Raw genomic sequence first — 20,126 nt, forward strand, 5'->3', positions numbered from 1 at the left:
CTGTAGAATCATCTGGAAGGCAAAGATGGGGAGTCTGTTCCGAGGAGCCCCTAAGGCTGGTTAGCGCGAAAATGAGGCCTCTCTCTGTTCCAGGACAGCCCAGGGGAGAGAAGGAGCCGGCAAACAGCAGAGGGAGGAAGGCAGCGAGCACCACTGGTTTTCAGGGGCCTCTGGTGCTAACATCCTTGGACTAAGACTTTTCTGCCTCAGCCTGAACAAGGGAGATGGGGACGCTGCCGGGGGTGGGGGTGGGGGGTCAGAGGACACCCCTCGGTCACCCACACTGAAACAGCTGATACTGAAACAGCTGATATGCTCTGTCACCACCCTTCCTCCCATTTTTAATAAAGTCACCTTAAAAATAAGTCCCTTTTGATACGTAAACTCTGACTTAGTTCATCTGTTGGTGTCTAAGGCCCATGGGAGGCCCTTGAGTGTACCGAGTCCTGCTCCAGGTCCACTCACAGAGGAAGGCAGGTCAACACGGACACCCACTTTCCACCTGCCCCTGACCCCTGGGGAGCAAGGTTCTGAATGCTCAATGAACGGCCCTCAAATCATAGGACTAATCAGATGCCACTATTTTAGGTCACGAGTCCCAGCCTGTCCTCAGAGTCGGGAGTTTGTGTTGCTGGGGAGAAACGCAGTTCTGAACGTGAGCAAAAAAAAAAAAAAAAAAAATCTGGTGGGAAGCTGGATCCCTGACACCCTGGGCATGCAGGGGCTGGACGGGTTGCAGAGACGGGGAGCGGGGAGCCCCAGGCAGAGCTGGGGGCAGACTTCGTGCGCTTCCCTTGCCAAGGTCCGGCTTTCTCCTACCCGGGGGGAAGGGAGAGCCCTGGACGGGTTGGGGTCCCACCAGAAGCATTTCCTCTGTGTCCTTATTAGTCAGCCTGGGGTGGGGTTTTCTCATAAAGGAGAAGTAAATCCAGAAAACCAGAGTGAATTGTGCAATGGGGCGGGTAAAGGCTCCGACCTTTGCTAATGGCTTGAAGGGGAACCGATGCATTTGGAGGAGGGGGCAGATCCAAAGAGCTGATACTTTCTTTTCGGGACTCATTTATCCGTTACTCTCCAGGGCGCCCCTCCCTCCATGCGAGGCACTGGGCCCTGGTGGCAGAGGGACCTGCGCTTCATGAGTGTAAGTCCCCCTTCGGCCGCGAGCCCCCCAAAGCCCAGACTGCCACCTCCTTCCTTGGCTCTTCACCAAGGAAGGCATGACCTTCACTAGATCCTGCACACGGAGGGAGGCAGCCGGTCCCTGGTCAGCTGGCCTGTGTCCAGAGCCTTCACCTGGAATGGGGTCTGGGGAATGGGGAGGCAGGGGAGACGTACACGGACTCCCAAAGGTTACAGAGGTATGAGTTTGTATTGCTGAGTATGGCAAAGGTGGGGTGGTGCCCTTCCGCCCTCCATCCCTTAGGCTAAGAGGTTGCCATCAGGAAAAGCTCCATGCAGGCAAATAGGCCATCATCCCCCTGCACCCCTGTGGCTGAGTGCAGGTGCAGGGAATCCCGCCCCACAAACCCTGGCAGGCGAAGAACCTATAAACCACTGGCATCTTCCCCAGCACCAGCCACGGATGATGCTGGTCCTGGAGGGCTTCCTGGAGGCCAGCTTCAGCCTCTTGCCCTGGACCTTGGCACGTCACCGCTCCTTTGCCCCTTTCTGGGTCTCTGGGGCCTGCCTGCCTAAGGAGGCCGTTCTACGCACACGCACCCTCCTCTGATCCCAGGAGGGGCCCATTAAGGCCTTCTGGAGGCCCCCCCCCGCCTGGGCCCCGAGATGCAGGCTGCGACGGAGGACGCTGGCACCACCCCCACCGGCCCCCCTGCGGCCCCTCACCTGTAGTACTCCACGTAGCCCGTCTGGTCGGCCAGCTCAGTCAGCTCTGCGGTGACCTCCCTCCACACCGGCAGCCCCGAGAGCTGGACGATGATGTTACCGGCCATCTGCTGCACGAACTTCAGTGTCTGGATGTAATCACCCCGGGCGGCAAAGATCTCACTGAGCCGGGCCAGGTGCTGCTCGAGGTCCACCTTCATCTTCTGGGTGGTTCTGGACACCTGCGGGGGGGCCGGGGTTGTGAATCTGGCCTTCCGGGGTGAGGAAGCCAGGGAGGGACATGTCCTGACTCTAACTCTGGAGGAGAAGGCCTACAGGCCGCAGGAGGACAGAGGCCCTGCCGTCCCCCCTCCCTCACATCCCTGCATCGGTGGGGGGTGGGGGGAGGTGGGGCAGGCCCGATTTGGTCTTCACCAGGACCCAGGCTCCCAGGTGGGGAAACAAAGAGGAGAATCCGTTTTGCTTCCTCGAGGATTCCCTTCATTTAAACACCTTGGATTAGAAAGTCTTTTTCAGCTGAGGGATAGAACGTTGAAGGGAAAAGCTCCTCTGTTGCTACCTGACCTTTTGTTCCCACAATGGGATTTCTAAACGCCTCCGGAGAGAAAGGCTCTGTTTGTGGACCTAGCAACAGCTCCGGGCCCCCGGAGCCGGCTCAGCCGAACAATGACACTTTGAAATGACACAGACGGACGGATCCTGCCTCGGAAGAGCCTGGACGTGCGGCAGGAGGCGATCGGTGCCGGCTCTGGGGGCTCACACTGCCCCCCAGCCCTGCACGGCCGTCCTGCCAGGTGGATGGCCAGGTTCCCTCCCTTGGCTGGGCCGCAAGGGCCTGGAGCTGAGTGCCCGCCAAAGGAAGCAACTTTCTTTCCAAAGGTACAGAGGGAAGGATGATGGCCGCCACTGTCCTTGGCTTTCCAACAAGGAGCCCAAGGAGGGCCTGGCCCTGGAAAGGTGCTTCTAAACAGCCCAGACGCAGGGTCCCCACCGAACCCAGGGACGCAGCCTGGGAACCCCAAGCTCGCCCCTCCAAGCCTGCTCTGAGCCTGTGTGTTGGGGGGGGGGGGGAGAAAGGCTCTGTTGTCACCACTGTCACACCAAACCGACCGGCACTACCGGCTGGAAGGGGGAGAAGTGTGTGCTGACCCTCCCCCGGGTCTGGAAGGAAGATAAGGTGCCCCGGGGAGGGGCGGGAGACTCCCACAGGCAGCCCCGCGAGAGAGGCGGGTGAGATGACACTCCTGGTGGCCGAAGCTGCTGCGTTAGGGAGACTCGAGGGCAACTTTGTGGCCTTTCACATCTGTGCTCCTCTGCGGGCGCCCGGTTCCAGAGAGGAGAATGGCCCTCTTTGTTCCGTTTCGCTTTGTTTTTTCAATGTCAGCAGCTTGTGCCATTTTCCGGCTTGTGCTCGGTTCTTACAAGCTGGGGAAGGACTGATACTCTCGCTTGGGCCTCTTCTAGCTTCACACGGAAAAAAAAGACATCAAAGCAGATTCTCCAGCACCCCAATCAACTCTCCTTTCGGTTCAATAAGACCCACGTAGAAGTGCTCTGTAACCATTGGTCCAGAAGGAAGGCCCATAACCAAGTGCTGAGATCGGGAGCTTTTTATACCCCTGCATTATATACGACCAACTTTAGAGCGAAGGGCCGCCAACCGCGATCTGTAAACTTCTTCTGCAAGACGACTTCTCCTTCCCTAGCTCTACAATTTTTAACTTCTTCATTTCTTAAATCTCTCCTGGAGAAAAACGAAAGCCAATAAACATCTGCTTGGCCCTCTTTTCCCTCCTGACATCCTCCCAAAGGAAACAACAAAAAAAATGAAAACCACGACCTTGACCTACTTACAGCCCCCTGTTCCCCACTCCACCGCGGTCCTCAGAGGGTTACACGGAGCTCTCAAGAGACAGGGCGGCCCCGGAGATGGGGCAGAGTTCTCCCATCGGGGAAGAGCTCTGTGCCCAAGAGGGACAGCTCGGCAACTCAGGCTGGGGTGGGAGTGGGGCGAGCACGCAGGGGTGGAAGCTCTCGTCCCCACAGGATGGAAGAGTGGTCCTCCCGTGCGGTCCCTGGACCAGCATAGCAGCAGGGCGAACGGTGCAAATTCCCAGCCCTGTCCCAGACCTACAGAACCAGAAACTCCGGGGAGGGCCCAGCGATCTTGCTTATCAAGCGCTCCGGGGGATTCAGATACACGAAAACCTCCAGGCGGGGAGGAAGCGTCTCCACTTAGTGAGGTTCCTAGAAGGGCAGCCACACCAGGGGACAAAGGGGTGGAGCCTCCACCGGTCTGGGGAGGGCCCCCATCTCAGACCCTGAAGGGAAGGGCTAAGACCAGGACACCTGGGTTCGGGTTCTTGCTCAGAACACACGAGCTTCCAGCCCTGTGACAGGAGTGCAACCTCCCCGTGCCCCAGATGCCTCACCCAAGGGCTGCCCACAGGCTTCCTGCTGGCTCTCGCACGAGAGTCCCAAGGAGCCACACTGGCCACGGGAACGTGTGGCTCCGATCTGAGGCAGCCAAGCTCCTGGGGCCCTTCAAGCTAAGACCGTGAGTAAGTCACTCACTGGAGCCCAGGCCCCCTTCACTGAAGGAGACGAGGTGGATGGGGGACACTGCACCAGGCAAAGGACCCACCCGGCACTTCCAGTGACCCCAAGTCAAAGTGTGCAGCTGATCCGGAACCCTGCCAGGCGTGCCTGAGCCTCGAGTGGCGGCCCCACCCACGGGAGCCCTCAGGGTATAAGGGTGCAGGTGTGGGGCTTCTAGTCCTGAAGGGGACCCCTGAAGGGTCCACCTTGCTCTGACCTGTCCCCCGAGTCCTGCCCTCCCCACGCCCCACCAGCCCAAGCCTCCTGTCTCCTTCACGGGGATTAGAGGAACAGCTGTAAGGAGAGTAATTATAATAAGGACACGTCATAGTCACCCCCACTTGGGGGGACTTTGCAGATTACCAGGCACTTTCACCGACATCATCTCATCAAACATTCATTTCTCTGGTGTTTGGCCTTGACCCCTGGGATCTGGGGAGCCCTCCAAAATCTGCTGCCTCTCTTGCAGCCCTGGGAACCCAGAGTGTTGGGTGTCTACCCCGAGGCCCAAACCAGCCTCCCAGGTCCCAGCAAGGGCCCAGAGCCCTGCCTCTCTGCCGGAGAAAATGCCTGCTCACCCAGAGGAGGCAGACCATGGTCATCGTCAGGATGGAGGCAGCCCCTAGCTGTCTGGACCATCACAAAACCCTGGGACTCCTGTCCTTGACTTTCAGAAATGGTGCAGAGACGAAGAAAGGCTGACATCCAGGGACACACACAGAACCCTTCCCTTGAGGAACATGAGGGAGTTTGGAGACGTGGGACTTGCTTTGCCATGTCCAGACCTGGCCTGGAGCACTGAGCTCTCGGGGCGGATGGGCCAGCCTGAGGGCTCGTTCTAGCCGTTTCCCTGTACATTCTCACCCCACGGGATGGGACACGAAGAACTCACACTTTCCCACGAGGATGGCTCTGGGGTTCTCCCTCTCCTCAGTCCTTGGGACAGACAAGGGCCATTCCTTATGGTGGTCACAAGTCAAGCAGTGCAGGTCACGGCTCTGGGGTTTCCCAGGCAGGGGACTCTCTTTTCAGGGCTCGGTTCCTCCTCTAGGGGGTCTGGTGCTGGTGGGTGGAAGGAGAGCGGGAGGCAGAGCCTAGAGGCCTGAGCCCCTTCCCTGCCAGGGCAGAGGCGGGGCAGGGGGCCCAGAGGGTGAGGTCTCCCCATGCCTCCAGGGCTGGTCAGGCCATATTCGACCTCCAGGCTGCCCTCAGCCCCCATCCCAGCCACCCCCACCTTGCCCCTCAGAGCTGCCTCAGCCCAGTGTCTGCATGACTCAGTCTCCCAGCGATGGGTACCAGCGGGCAAGTGCTGCAGGACAGGTGGACCCTGGTCTAGCCTGTGACCCTCTGCTCCCCAGAAGGGCTCCCATTGGCAGCCTTCCTGGGTCCTGAGGAGCAGCAGGGCTGTCTCTTTAAGGTGTGCCCTCCCACCCCCACCCCAGGGCTGCTGAGGGATTAAGGCCTTAGAGGAGCTTAGGGAAAAGGAGGGGGCAATGAGGTTGAATCCTCTTCCAGAATCCTCTTCTAGCAAGCACCAGGGCAATGTCCAAATGCTCTGGCTGGGGCTGGATTTTGTGGTTGAGGCTGCCTGATGACACAAACCGGCCATTTGTTGAGGTCATACCCCCCCACCCCCCGCCCCCCGCTGGCGACCTGGTCCAGAGGGGACGGGGAACAGTGTGGATGTCCAAGGACCTGCTTCCCTGAAAACTACCCTTTGCCTTTTCCATGGGAGCCCGACTCCTGCGGGCATGGGGTTTACCTGGAAACTGGCCAAAAACACCTGCCACTTATGGCCAAGGTGACAAGCACCTGGGGGCCAAGGGGCCAAGGTCGGTGTTTGGGAAAACCCTGCTTGGTCTCTCACTCAGGCCAGATGCCCAGCAGAGCAGCTCCTGCCCTAAAGGCCCACACCCCCTCTGGCCAGCCGGCACAATCCTCCACCCTGGGCCGCCAGCCAGAAGCCGGAGCCCGGACGACACCTCGCCACACCATCCCTCGGGCTGCTTCACTTGGTTTTGAAGAGTTTCACACCTTGCCATCTTCCGGACCCCATGAGACTCCATATGTAGCAGTGAGGTGAACAGAACACCCCGTGGGGCTGATTTTCCACGTTCGGGCTCCCCTGGCACAAATGGGGAAGAGCTTAGCCCTCCGGAAGTCCACAGGGCTGGATTCCATGGCCGCCCCCAGGTCCCCCCAGGACCCCGTCAGCCTTTCTCCTTTGGTCCTCACCCCTGTCCTCACCACCCCTCCCTGCCCAAAGAGCAGAAATCGCCTGTTTACTCCCAGCAGGACCAACTGCAGCCCCAAGGGGAGTCCAGCCCCCCCACCCCGGGGCCAAGCTGGCTGGGATGTGACTGGGGCCCTTGTTCCGAGCACACTGACCTCACGGGCTGTGCCCGGCCCGGCCCGCTGCTGCCCGGGAGCCTTACCAGTTCGTCTATCCCGGAGAAGGTGTGGTTCGCGTTGTCCAAGGAGTAGATCAGCTGGTACACCCCATCGTTGGTCTCGCTGTTTCCATAGAAACCAACACCCACCGCGGCACTACAGGCAAGACCCCAAAGTTAGAAGTGACACGCAGAAGAGAAAGTTGTTTGTTGTGTTTGTTTTTAAATACAGTGCTTTTTAGAGCAGTTTTATTTTATTTTTTTATTTTAAGTGGGCTCCAGGCTGGTCTTGAACTTACAGCCCTGAGATCAAGACCTGAGCTGAGATGAAGAGTCGGATGCTTCAGTGACTGAGCCACGCAGACGCCCCTAGGGCAGTTTCAGATTCACAGCAAAGTTGGGCAGAGGGACAGAGATCTCCCATACCCCCCTGCCGCCCTAAAACAGCCGCCGCCACTCCCACCATCTCTCACCACACCGGTAAATCTGGCACATTCGGTCCATGGATAGACCTGCACCGACACGACACTATCCCCGAGTCCCTGGTTCACCCCAAGGATCACCCTTGGTCTGGCACATTCTGTGGGTTTGGGCAAATGTATGGCACTTATCTCTCCACCACTGGAGTATCCTGCAGAATAGTGTCACTGCCCTAAAACCTCCACCTGTCCCTCCCTCCCGCCCGCCCCCACAACCCCTGATCCTTACTGTCTCCATAGTTTTGCCTCTCCCAGAATGTCATATGGCTGGAGCCTCTTGAGACTGGTGTTTTTCCTGAGTGATATGTGTTGAAGGTTCCTCCATGTCTTTTCATGGCTAAATAGTTCATTTCTCTTCGGCGCTGAATAATGTTCCATTGTCTGGATGGACCCCAGTGTATTTACCCATTCGCCTCCTGAAGGGCGTCTTGGTTGCCTCCAGGTTTTGGTGATTATGAATACAGCTGCTATAAATGTCCACGGAAAGTGGGTTTTTGACTAAGGAGCTCTTTCCTGGCGGTATGGGAGGGGAGGGAGTTCGGGCAGGTGCCCCAGGGGCTGGGGGTGAAGGTTCATGGCCACCTTGGCCTTGGCCTGGCTGACCAGCTACAGCACATTTCCTCTGGGCCGGGAACACTACTACCGTATTCTAGTCCAGCAGCTCGAAGGGGGCAAGACCGCTGGCCGGGCCTTTGGGATTCTGCCGCAGTGGCCTAGGACCTGTACCTTCACCAGCTCCCCAGGTGACTGTCATGGGGAGGCTCGGGGACCATCAAGGTCTCTCCTGAAACCTCTAGGAGCCAGGACTCCCCTCCATTCTCTACCCTTTCCCCCTGCTTCCCCACAGCACCCAGGAGGTGGCCTGCCATACTGAAAACTTCCAGCTGGTAGAAAGTTCCTTCCTCCATGGAGCTGAAGCCTACCTCCTAGTGTTTGACTGTCCTTGGGGGCAGCCCGAAATAAGCCTCCAAGTCTGCGGGATGCCCCTCGGATCTCGGAATGTGGCTCCGTGTCCCTCCTCCCTTCTGCTCTCCAAGTCACATGAGTGCCCTGCAGACCCCGGTCCCCGTCATCGCTGTCCCCCAGGTTCAACCCCCCCCTCCAACCGGTCACTGTCACTCCAGCCGAGGCCCCCATGGCCAGGTGTCCATCCAGCTCCGAGTGCTGGGGGCTAAGCCCTGGCACCCCCTCTCCGCCCCGCTAACCCCGTGGTCTACAACACCCCTGGGTTTCCTCGCAGGAGCCGCCGCCAAGCCCAGCCTCTCCTCCTTCCTGCGGCGCTGCACTGATTTTTATTTTGTTTTAAGCAAAAGCAGAACTTTTAAATCTATCCCCGTGAAACTGCATCGAGCTGGTTTTCGTCCAACATTCCAGGCTGGACGAGTCATCTCGGATCTCGCCTACATCATCCGCTGTATTTCATCTGACGTGCACCACCGGGGGGCGGGGGGGGCGCATCTGGAGGTTCGCTAAGCCGCCCCCTGACTCTTCACCCAGAACACTAACTTCGGTGGGGGGGAGAGACACATGCACACGTGCACACACTTGCACGTCTTCTTTTCTTGTTCAAGAGGAAGGATCTAGGATGGAACCCCTGGGAGATTTGAGAGAAACTTCCTCCTAGGGTGGGCTCGGCCCCCAGCTCAGTGTTTCTCAGGAAGTGGTCCGTGGACCCGGGGACAGGGTCACCCGCAGTGCCTGTTACAAGTGCAGGTAAGGGGCGCCACCGCCCCCCCCCCCCCGGCGCCCACTGGAGCCCTGTGCTCTGAGCATGTGCATTTATTTTAAAACAAGGCTCCTCTGTGCTTCTTGTGTGTAACAGAGACATGCGCACACGACGGCTACGGTCTGGTGTCCCGCTGTGTACTCTGTGCATTCAACCAGAAGGTTCCACTGGCTTTGAATCCACTTAACGGCACCACCGTCCAGTCGGTGTTTCTCCACAGCACCCACGGTAACCACACGTCCAGCTGAGATGCTCGTAAGTGAGATCCAAGGTAGTCCTATGATCTTCTATTTAGTGACTTTATTATTATTTTTAAATTGCTATTATGCTCTGAAAACTGCCTCTTGTTTGCTCCTTGTGTTTATAACCTTCTCTAGTTTTCTGCATTGCGATCTAGTGTCTTCTGAGGATTTGGCATCAAGCCGAATCATTTCCATCCCTCGCCCTGTTTTTGAGACCGGAGGTATTCTCATTTTCCGCCTTCCCCTAGTCTGGATTTCTCGGAGCTGGCCCAGGAGGGCACCTCCTTCCAAGACCAGAAATCGCCCTGGCTGTTTAATGAGGGCCTCCCAGCTCCCTCCGGGCGTCATCGGTCCTGCCTGGGCCACACAGACCATTCTGCTTGAGGGAAAAGACAGAATATCTTTCCCAGGTATAAAATTCTGTCTCCCGAACACAGGGATACAAGAAGCTCTCCTCTGACCCCTTTGGCCATTTGGGGAAACCGCTATTGGGACTTTCTTCTATGGATCGAATCTCCCCTCTCCTCCTGGATCCTTACTATCAGAGCTGAACGCGATCTCTCCCTCCTGACCACCCCCTCCCCATCTCACCTGGTCTCCCTCTACTTCTGCCTTTTCTACTTCCCTTCCCTGACTCTCCCACTCAACTCATTCTGATCTGAGCACAACTCCAATGAAGGTGACTGGCGACCATTCCACTTACCGCCGATCTCCAAGACCCTTGTAGCACCCCCCATCCCAGACCCCTCCCCTGTTTTCTCTGTTCCAGCCACACTGGCTTCTTTCAGTTCCTTAAAATGTCCTGTGCTCCTTCCTGCCACAGGGCTTTTGCACATACTCCTCTTGCTTCTGCCTGAACTATCTCCTCTTACCTTGCCCCCACCTTTGCTTGGTCACCCTGTGGATCTCGGTGCCCGTCACCCAGGAGTGCCTGACTCAGGTAGGCCATCGACCTTACACATGCCCCTTTCCTCCCAACTTCCTCCTTAGTCTGTCATTACTCCAGTCAAACGAATGTGTGATTCCCCACCTCTCCCCTGGTAGACCAGCAGCCGCAAAGGCAGAAGCAGTGCCTGTGCTCACCGCGGGCTCTCGCTGGCCTGGCACAAATAGCCTGTGGAATTTTGGAGAATGAATCATGCCGCATATGTCCTTCTGTTCTGAGTTTTCCTGAGACGGCCGGTCATGATTACTTACTGGAACTGACCCCCCAAAGTCATTTTTACTGTTCCAAAGTATTCTTCTGTCATTCGCAGCATTTTTTAAGAAATCTGAGTTCACAGAGAGAGGGCTCGCTGTCTAGTCATCACTACTGGCTTCTTGCTGTCTCCCGCCTCCCCCTGCCCACTCCCCAGCAGGAGGCTTTTACTCCAGTTACTTCGTGGGAGCTCCTCTCTGCTGGGAGTCAGACTCGTCTTGGAGCTCCTGACTTGGGCCAGGACTCCTTCCTTTCTGTTTACGGTTCGGGACCTGGCGGCATGCCCCCTCCCCCAGCCCTAGTGCTCAGCTCTTAGGCATCACTGCTACACCGCTTCTGGCTCCTTCCTGTCTTGGCTTAGATGACCCTTACGCTGCAGGCAGGACGGGATGGGAGCACTCTCTCACGGAGAAGAAACCACAGGAGCGAAGTGAGGCTAAGAGCTCAGGCGTCGCCACTCCCAGCACCGCTGCGCCCCGCCTGCCTCTCGTCCTGCTGCCCAGACAGAGGGCCAAGTCCCACTGTGGGGTCTTGGATGCAATGGACACTTAGCAAGGAAGGTCTCTACCCCTCGAGGGTGACCACCCCCAGGAGCATCTCAGGGTGGATCCTAGGCTTTTGGAAAAACCTCTGTAGACATGAGAACAAGAACAATACGACCAAGTCCCGAAAACAGAGCCAGCATGTGTGTGCACGCTGCCCGGGCAATGGGGGCTCTTGTACGCGGTTAGGAACCCTCATTGGCCATCCAAAGCGAAGAAGGCCCAGCGCATGGCACTAAGAGCTATTGATCTCTTGAGAAGAATGGAACTGATATAGACTGCAGTCGAATTTTCTCTGGCCTCGCAGAGCAGCTGGGAAGATTCCAGGGTGCAAACAGCAGACACCCCCTCTGTCCAGGAATGCTGTCCGGGGGCTGCCAGGCATGCCCCTGCCAGGCTGAGCAGGACTACACCGGGGCAGAGGCACACGGGGGAGACCCCCGTCAGCACCCCACGCATCTGACTCTGTTGCTGGGCAGGGAAAGGACAGCTTTCGCCCTGGGAAAGCCTCTGCTGTCACCGTACCCGGAACTCGGTCAGGAGAATGTGGCCAGACAGCAGAGGAGCCACTTGGGGTTGGCTGTGGGGGCGGGTGGCAGAGGGAGGGGAAGGGGTGTCACGGTCCAGGGGCTAACCACCAGCAAGACCCAGATGGTCAGGCCCACACAAGCTGACATTCCCCGCTGTGGGCACCATAGAACCCCAGAGCCACGCACACTGAACCCTGTGCAGAGGGACACTCACCAGCAGACGAGCCCGGCCACCACCGCCGTCCAGGTGACGCAGCAGGAGTCGCGTCGCTTGGTCTGCACGGCCTCGTCCTGCCGGCAGCAGCATACGCAGACCACGTAAGCCGTGAGGACGATGAGGTTCAGGCCCAGGCAGATGGCGGCCACCAGCCCTAGGAACAGCAGTGACTGAAGAGGAGAGGCCTGGTGTCAGCCCTCGGTCCCATGGCGGGGTTCGAGAAGCACCCTGTCCTGGGGCCCTGAGCTCCCACTGGGGCTATGGGTGGCCTCCATCCCCTCCTCTGCCCTTCCCCCCCCCCTCCCGTGCTTGAGGCTCTGGCCCTTACACACAGGGCCTGGCGCTCAGGCTGGCAGGGGTGCAGGGGTGAGGGCGCTTCGACGCAGACTGCGTGGGCAGAGGCCAGGAGGACAAGTGCATGCTGTGTGGGCAGCTGAGGCGGACGTAAGGGAGAAGGAGCAGCTTGAGGCTGGGCCCCGGCTGGTGGCTTCCACGCCTGTGTGAAGATACGGACCAGGCCCGAAATGCCAGGTGGCAGGGAGGGCTGTGGGTGACGAGCTATGTGGCTGGGGGACAGACACGGGGAGGGACATCCATGAGGGTCCGAGGGCCATGGCCTCCTGGAGGACACCGGGTTTGGGCAGGATGTTTTGGAAGCTGAGAGGAACCTGGGACAGGGCCAGGAAGGGATGCCTGGTGCACCTGCTTCCTCCGAGCCTTGTCCTAGATGCTCGGGTCCCTCCAGAGACACAAGATGCCAGCTCTGAGCTGGAGGGGCAGTGGCAGGGGGAGACATGTCAGAACATGCACTGTGGGGTCCCTTTCACTGCAGCCCGAAAGGGAGAGCCGTCCCCCAGCTGCCAGTGGTAGCAGCAAAGCCCCAAATTCTGAAGGGGGCTGGAAGTGCCGTCTCAGGCCAGCCGAGCACCTCGGGGTCCTGCAAGGCGAGCTGCTGTCTGTCAGGAGGCCCGGAGGCACCCCCTCCTTGGCCTCCAGTCTCTCGATTCAGCCAGATGGACACCAGATGGCACCAGGATTGGTGGCCGCCAGCCAGGGCTGGACCTGGCTGTCAGTCGGGCTCCTGAGCTGCCAGCCTCACCCTGCTCCCCACGTGCCCCCGGGCAGTTCCCGGTCCAGAGCCCCCAGCACTGTAGTCTGGGCTGTGGGGTGGAGGCCTGTTTCAGGGAACCCTAGTGCTGGTCGTAGTGACCAGCAGAGTAGGGTAGATGCTGGGACCTCCCAGTCTAAGGGGAGACCAGACCGTTGGACATGCACACACAGGAGACGACCCTGAAAGACAGAGGCTGGGTGGGGGGGGGGTCTGCAGTCCTCAGGCCAGGGCCATTTTCGGGGGCTGGGGTGGGGGGCGGAGCCTCACAGTGGGGAGGCCCCTGCTGGGTCCACCCCGTCTCGCCCCAGGACTGCGAGGGCTCGGGTTGGCCTTCGGACCCCTGATTCAACCCGCTTTTCTGCTCGCCTGGACTGGCAGGCTTCTGAGGCTCGCGGACAAATGGCCACAGTGGTGGGGACAGCCCAAAAGAGGGCTGGAGAGGTGGCTCATTTGGGAGTGGGGCTTGTGGAGCTGCCGCGGGATGGCTTCACCTCCCTCCGGGCTACACAGGTCACACGTACTGTGGAGGAACCCGCCTCCCCACTCGCCTGCCCCGTCAGCAGCGTGGATGGCCTAGTGACCTGAACGCAGCTGAAGTGTCCCTCGAGTCCTCACGGTGTGGCTAGGCTGGGGTCCTCAGCCGGTCCTGTGACTGAGCCAGGAGGCCCCCGCCCTGCTGAGAAGGTGGCAAGGAGCCGCCACCTTCCCGCCCCAGCCTGTGCCCCGTCACCGGAGGGCCCTGGAGCCCAGGCCAAGACGAAGATGACCAAGGAGGATGGGTGTCGGGGGCTCGCTACTCAAAGGGAAGTTCACCGACCCGGCACAACAGGCACATGTCTTAGAATGCCGGACCTTGTTAGAAAGGCAGGGTCTCAAGCCTCACTCTGGGCTCTTGTGAATCAGAAGGGCGTCTCGAGAGGATCCCAGGAGATCGGGACCCCACAAGTCTGGGGGGCGCTGATGAGTGTCCACAGACTTTCTCAAACCTTTTCCAGTAGCTTAAGCTTTTCTTCAAAGACTCGCTTGGCGGAGCCCCACTCTCCAGGGCCTCCTCCTCTGACTGAGGAGGGGACGGACATGAGACGCTGTGTCCAGGCCACCCTCGTGCAGGTGTCCGAGGTCCCTCTGCTAGCACCCAGGGTTCCCCTGACCAATCTGCCGGCCACTGCGCAACGCGCCTACCCCACGAGCCAGCAAGGCCATGCCTGGTCATCTACCTCACAGAAAGGAGGCACGTGTCCCCCCGGATATGTACATGAATGTCCCCAGCAGCTCAGGACACTGGTAACAGCCCCAGAGCAGAGACGACGCAAGTGTCCACTGACAAGAGAACAGATCCATGCAACGTACTATAGTCAGAAGGTGGAATACCACGCAGCCACGGGAAGAAAGCCACGGGAAGAAAGCCACGGCTGCACACGGCGGCGTGGGTGATCTCACGGAAGCGAGGGTGGGGGAGACAAGCCAGGCCAAACGGCAGACACGCGGCGGTCACGGGAGCGTGCCTACAGTGCATGGCAGGTGCGCACAGGAAACACCTCTGCGAGGGGACGGACTGGGAAGGAGTGTGAGGGGCTCCCGGGGGTCGGGAATATTCTTTCAGGGTGGCCTCTCTCACGTACGTACTCAGCTACACACTTAAAACTGTGCACTTTCTGGGGCGCCTGGGGGGCTCAGTCGGTGAAGTGTCTGCCTTCGGCTCAGGTCATGATATCAGGGGTCCTGGGATCGAGCCCCGTGACGGGCTTCCTGCTCAGGGGGACATCTACTTCTCTCTCTCTCCCTCTGTCCCTCCATCCTACTTGTTCTCGCTCTCTTTCTCTTTCAAATAAATAAATAAATAAATAAAATCTTCTAAAAATTAAAAAAGAGTGTGCACTTTCCTGTAAGCTGTTCCTAATGAAAAAAAAAAAAAAAAGCAACAAAAAGCCAGACAGACCTTTTGTATACACCAGAGTGGTTTGCATCCAGACCTCCTCCCAGCTCCCCTTGACTTCCAGCTGGTCTGGACAGTCCCCGTCTTTCCCCAAACAGGAAAAGCCACGACTCTACCACGTATCCCCACCTGGCAAGGAAGGACCTCCAAGGGAGCTGGTGCCGTGCCGGTCCCCCCAAACCACAGCCAGCTGCTGCCCTCCGTCTGTGTGGTGGCTCCCCTACTTCATGTTCTCAGAGCCCCCCGGCCCCCTGCGAGCCCAGTCCTGAACGCAGGGCCCCCCCCAGCTGGGCAGCTGGCCTCAAGCAGGTGCGGTCCCGCCTGAGAGAGGCCAGGCCGGGAAACCCCAATGCAGGGGTCCTCTAGTTAGCAGTCCACCTCCGGGTCTCTCCCCTGGGGTGCTGGGTGACAAGGGTGGGCAGGCTTGGGGGGGTGGGGCAGGGACGGAAAGGAGGAAGTTGGGGAGGGGAAGGGAGGAGAAAGGAGGAGTTGGAGGGAGGAGGGAGGAGGGAGCAGTAGCCCAACCAGCAGAACCACCCCCCCACCACGTTGGTGTCACCTGCCAACCTCTAATAAGCAATTATCTTCCTGCCCCTAATTAACACTGCAAGTCCCCATGTGTGTGGCAGGTGGGGGTGGGGGAGAGCAAACCTCCCTTCCAGAGGGAGCTGGGAGCTTTGCTCACGCGTCCCCTGCTCTGACACAGCCTGGAAAGTAGCTGCCCACCGCAGCCGGGCCTCCACAGAGCCTGGCAGCCACCCCCTCCCCGCCCTGCCCAACACCATGCCCACAGCTCCACACTGGGGCTCGGGCTCCAGCCTCTGTCCTCAACAAAGTGACTTCAATTAGTTCTGGTTTGCCACTTTGTAATGAGAAACCCAAAGCAAGACACGGGGACCCAAGCTGGGGCGGGACTGACTGATTCGCACACTGGGAACGCTGACCACGAGGGGGCTCTGCCCTAGGCGCGGGTGGGGGCAGCAGCGGGAGACCCCCCACCCCCACCCCAAGAGGTCAGGAGACAGCTAGAGAGTGGGCCAGCCTCAGGGTGAGGCCACAGGGAAGGGAGCTGGAGCACTTGGGAGGGAAGGGTTAAGCCCCCCCCATGGCCCCCCGGCCCCCCGGCAGGGGAGGGGGGCGCAGCGTGATTGTCCGATGACCATGACTCAGTGTGCAGGCTGGATGAATGGGGCTTCCTCATCCAACTTGGGCTCCTCGGCTGGGCTCCCAGCCTGGCCTTTCCTCCTGAGACCTGCCCCTAGGGAAGGGGGTGCAGGGAGCCCTGTGGTTCTGGGGCTAGCCCCATCCTGCCCCTCCCCTGGCCTGAGGACACACACTCGGGACTCTCTGGGGAGCCTAGAAGCCAAACCACCCAGAGTTAACACATGAAAATACACGTCTAAATGTAAAAAGTTAAAAGCATCTCGTCTATCTCGTCACGCGTGTCCTGAAAGAATGGCTGGTCTGCGGAAGCCGGGAAAGGAGCCGTGGAACAGGAAGCACCATGTGGCCCCTGCACGGTGACAGAGGCAGCTGCTAACATCTGCACGGCGTGCTGGAGCTTCCTAAGACATTTCACATTTCAAGCACATTCGTTCATCGGCATCTGGTCTCCCTGCAAGAGAGGGGGAGCGGGGTGGTGCCGGCGGCCCGAGGTGGGAACTCCAATGGCTTGTTCTGGGAAAGCCACAGCTGGATGCACGGTCACGGGTCCTTCCTGGGTCCCCAGCTCCGCCCAGTGGACACCTGGCCAGCGGGGGGCTCCTTCCCAAGCAGTGCAATTTATGACGTGTCAGTCACTGGCCACACGCTTTAGACCCCTTAACTTATTGGGTCCTTTCCTTCTCTCCTTGATGGGAGGGGGTTCTCCATCTCTACCCTTCACCCATCAAAGGTGAGACTCAGGCTGAGAGGTCTGGGCTGCTTCCCCTCTGCACACACACAGCCTGGAGCTGGGTCAAGTCCACTGGCGGGGGTGGTGGAAGGATTAACCATCAGCAGGCTTCCACGGCTCCCTGAGAGTCCAGAACGTGGGTGAGAGCCCTGCTTCCTCAGGAACATTCTGGGAGCTGAATTTGCTCAGGATATTCTGGGTCATGAGGCGAGCTGCTCGTCTACCGAAAGTTTCCACTCTTCTAAGACCCCCTTTTTCTTCTAGATCCCTGCACAGCTCATCCCTCCTGAGCTTTCCTCGGGGCCTGCACCTGCCCCTTCCCATCCCCACTGAGTCTTTGGTGCACACGCACACGCACACGCACTTCTCCACAAGCCAGTACCGTTCATTTGGACACACCGGGCGTGGGTTAGTTCTTCTCTGATCAGTGTCTGTAGAAGAAAATCTCTTCCCTCTGTATCGCCCGAGAAGTACTGTCATTGGACCACATTTCTGAACCCCAAGCCCAGCCCGTCTAATGGTTTGTATCGCTGGGTCCTACCACAAGCTCTGGGACCCTCCAGGTACTAAGCACGTTGCATGGAATGTCTTGTTTAATAACTTGCAGATGAGGGGAAGTGGGGCTCAGAAAGGTATGGACACCTGCCATGACACACAGTAAGACAGCTGGAGGGCAGAGCCCCAGCCCCACCTACTCAGCTGCTGTAGCCTGGAGCCGAGGCCCTGGCAGCCTTGGTTAGCACGGGACTCCACGTCTGGCACTGCATTTGGCCTCAATCAAGTTTGCTAAGTACTCGCATGATTGACAGCAGAAGGTGCTCCATCCATGGTGTTAAGTGGCCTGCCAAGTGGGAGGAAGGGAGCTTTCAGAAGAGACCCACAGTCAGACAATAGGGGGACTTACCCGAACTGGAGCCACCCTAACTAACGCCCAGAGCCAGACTTCCCATCCTGGCCCACCCATGGTCGGGCTGCCCAGGAGCAGTGGCCCACAGGAAGGGGATGCCTTCTGGAGTCATTTGATGCCCGGCACAGTGTGCCAGGGGCTACACCCTGAGAGGAGAGCGGCAGGGACTGTGAGCGGGTCCCTCTGGCTAGGCTGCCACCTCTCCAGGGGACTGAGTGGGTGGGGGAAGTTCAGGCCCCCCGAGCCACAGCTGCTGGCGGGACAGGTGCTGTCTCTGGGGCCACCGGCGTGGGGAAGTGCCCTACCACCACCCCTCGAGCATCTGGAGGTCTTCTTGACCCAGCAGGTTTAGATTTCCTCCCATGGAGAGAAGAAAATTATGGCTGGAGAACCCCGGGTACAGGGGTTAGGGACACACTAACAAACATGGGCATGCGCGGGGGGGGGGGGGCGCGCGCGCACACACACACACACACACACACACACACACACCAACAACACAGCTGTCTCAGAAATCATATCCGCCTCTTTTCATGCATTCATTGGGAGCGGAAGATTCCCTGGAGCTATCCCCAGGCGGCTGCATTCTCAAGGAATGCTGACTTCCAGGGGCAGAGCTCTGGGAGAGGGAGGGGCAGACACAGATTCCAGGGAGCCTGGCTAACCCACCCAACTGCCTCTCAGACAGCAGGAAGGGGTCCTGATTCTCTCCTCTTTCTGGAAGGGCAGGCACCTTGTGCCTGGGGCTTGCGGGCGAAAGGGACACTAGGGGTTATTATTAGACTCCCTGTCCCCGGTGCACTGCACACCCTGCCGGATCAGGATCCCTTAGGCCCTGCAGGAGAAAGGGCTGGCTGGGGAAGGCAAACAGCTGACTGCCGGCTCAGCCTCCCCCTTGGCCTCCCTGAGCCTCCCCCCTTGGCCTGCGCGGACTCAGTAGAGGCCCCGCTCTGCCCTGACCTGTCCCATAGCAGATCATGCCCGAGAACCTGACACTCTGCAGGCAGAGGCCACCAGGGGTCAAAGTCCCAACATAAGTGTCGGTCTCCACAAGTGAGCCCCGTCCTGGGCTTTTCAGCCTGAATCTTTGACCCAACAGTGAATTGACTCAGCTGGGCCACAGGGGCTGGAGCGGGCTTGGCCAGACCTCAGAAGGCTGAGACAATCTTTAGCTGGGAGGTCCGGGGAGCCCCTTCCCCGGGGGGAGTACAGAACGGGCCGAGGGAAGGGCTCTCCGAGCAAGGAAAGGGCAGAAGCGCAAGGATGAGGGGAGTGGCCGGCCAAGAAGCCAAGACCCCAGAAATCCAGGGCCTTGGAGTGTATGTACAGAACAGGAGGGCGAAGCTGGTATGAGATGGGGCTGACCGGGGCACGTCCCTTCGCCAGACCTCCACATGCGGCTGTGGGCTCTGGGCGCACCACAGGGAAGTCACCCCCGCCCCCCACGCAGCCGCCTCCCCCAGCCCTGCAGCCGTCCAGGAGGGGCCCAGGCAGAGGTGCTGCCAGCAGCTCCCACCCTGCAGGCAGGGGCTGGGGAGGAGGAGGGCTGCGGAGTCGAACTCGGGAGACCAGTCAGTTTCTGCTCAAACTTCTCCCAGGCCACATAACACCCGGAAAGAGAGCGCCCGTCTTGGAACCGCAGACCGAAGAAAAGCCCGAGGCGCCCCTGGCATCTCCGCAGCTCGCGCGAGGAAATTACCCGGGTACGGGCACAAAAGCCCCGCTCCCCCGGCGCTCGGCCCCCACGCCCAGCTCGCAGCCTTCGCGCCCCTCCCCCCCCCCCCCCGCTTCCCTTCGCTGGCATAACTCCCGTCTTTCCAGCTTTCCCGGCCCACGAGGTTCCCAGACGGGAGCGCCGTGGCCAAGAGTCCCGGGGGAGAAAGGGAGAGTGGTGACGAGACTGCGGGGCAGGGTGGGGGGCGGGCCGGAGAGGCGTGCGGACCGCGGCGGGCCGGGAGGGGGACGGGGTGGTGCGGGAACTTGGGCGCCGACCGCAGCCCGGCTCGTGGCTGCGCGGACTCACCTCCCGGTAACTCTCATCGCGGGGGTTGAACGTGCTGTCCACCGGCTGCAGGCGCAGGTCCAGGTGCGGGACGCTGTGCAGCCACGCCACCCACCAGGGCGCGACGTACTCCACGCGCGCGGCCGGCATGGCTCGGCCCGAGTGCGCCCGCCCGCTGCGGCCGCCGCTGCCGCCGCCGCCGCCGCCACCCGGACCGGGACGCGCGCCCCGCCCCGCCCCGCCCCGCCCCGGCGCAGGCCCCGCCCCTCCCCACCCCGCCCCGCCCCTCCCGGGCCGGACCCCCGCCCTGGGCGCGCCCTCGCGCTGCAGCGGGTCGTGCTCGGGAACCCGCAGGTTTTTCCTGCTCTGGGTTCTGCCTCGGCCCCGCGCGCGAAAGAGATGGAAGAAGCGAGAAGTGCCCCCAAACGCCCCTGTTTCTTCACAGCCGTCTCTAGGTCCCCGGGCTTCAAGTTACTCATCAAATCAGGATGTAGGCTGTCAATAGTTCT

At 59.8% G+C, this 20,126-nt stretch overlaps 1 protein-coding gene across 1 annotated transcript in view; it reads right to left on the reverse strand.

The window, feature by feature from the left end:
* TTYH2 (tweety family member 2) overlaps window positions 1–19,836 on the reverse strand; it is a 39,074-nt gene extending 19,238 nt beyond the window's left edge. The window contains exons 1-4 of the mRNA XM_045814292.2: window positions 19,639–19,836; window positions 11,765–11,937; window positions 6,879–6,990; window positions 1,846–2,066 (exon numbers count right to left, since the gene is read on the reverse strand). Coding sequence (XP_045670248.1) covers window positions 1,846–2,066; window positions 6,879–6,990; window positions 11,765–11,937; window positions 19,639–19,767 — 635 coding nt within the window. The 5' untranslated portion in view covers window positions 19,768–19,836. The remainder of the gene's footprint in view (window positions 1–1,845; window positions 2,067–6,878; window positions 6,991–11,764; window positions 11,938–19,638) is intronic.
* Window positions 19,837–20,126: the final 290 nt, after the last annotated feature.

This window comes from Ursus americanus, chromosome 23 (genome assembly GCF_024610735.1).
Source record: "Ursus americanus isolate L20-20 chromosome 23, mUrsAme1.1.p, whole genome shotgun sequence".
Classification (NCBI taxonomy): Eukaryota; Metazoa; Chordata; class Mammalia; order Carnivora; family Ursidae; genus Ursus; species Ursus americanus.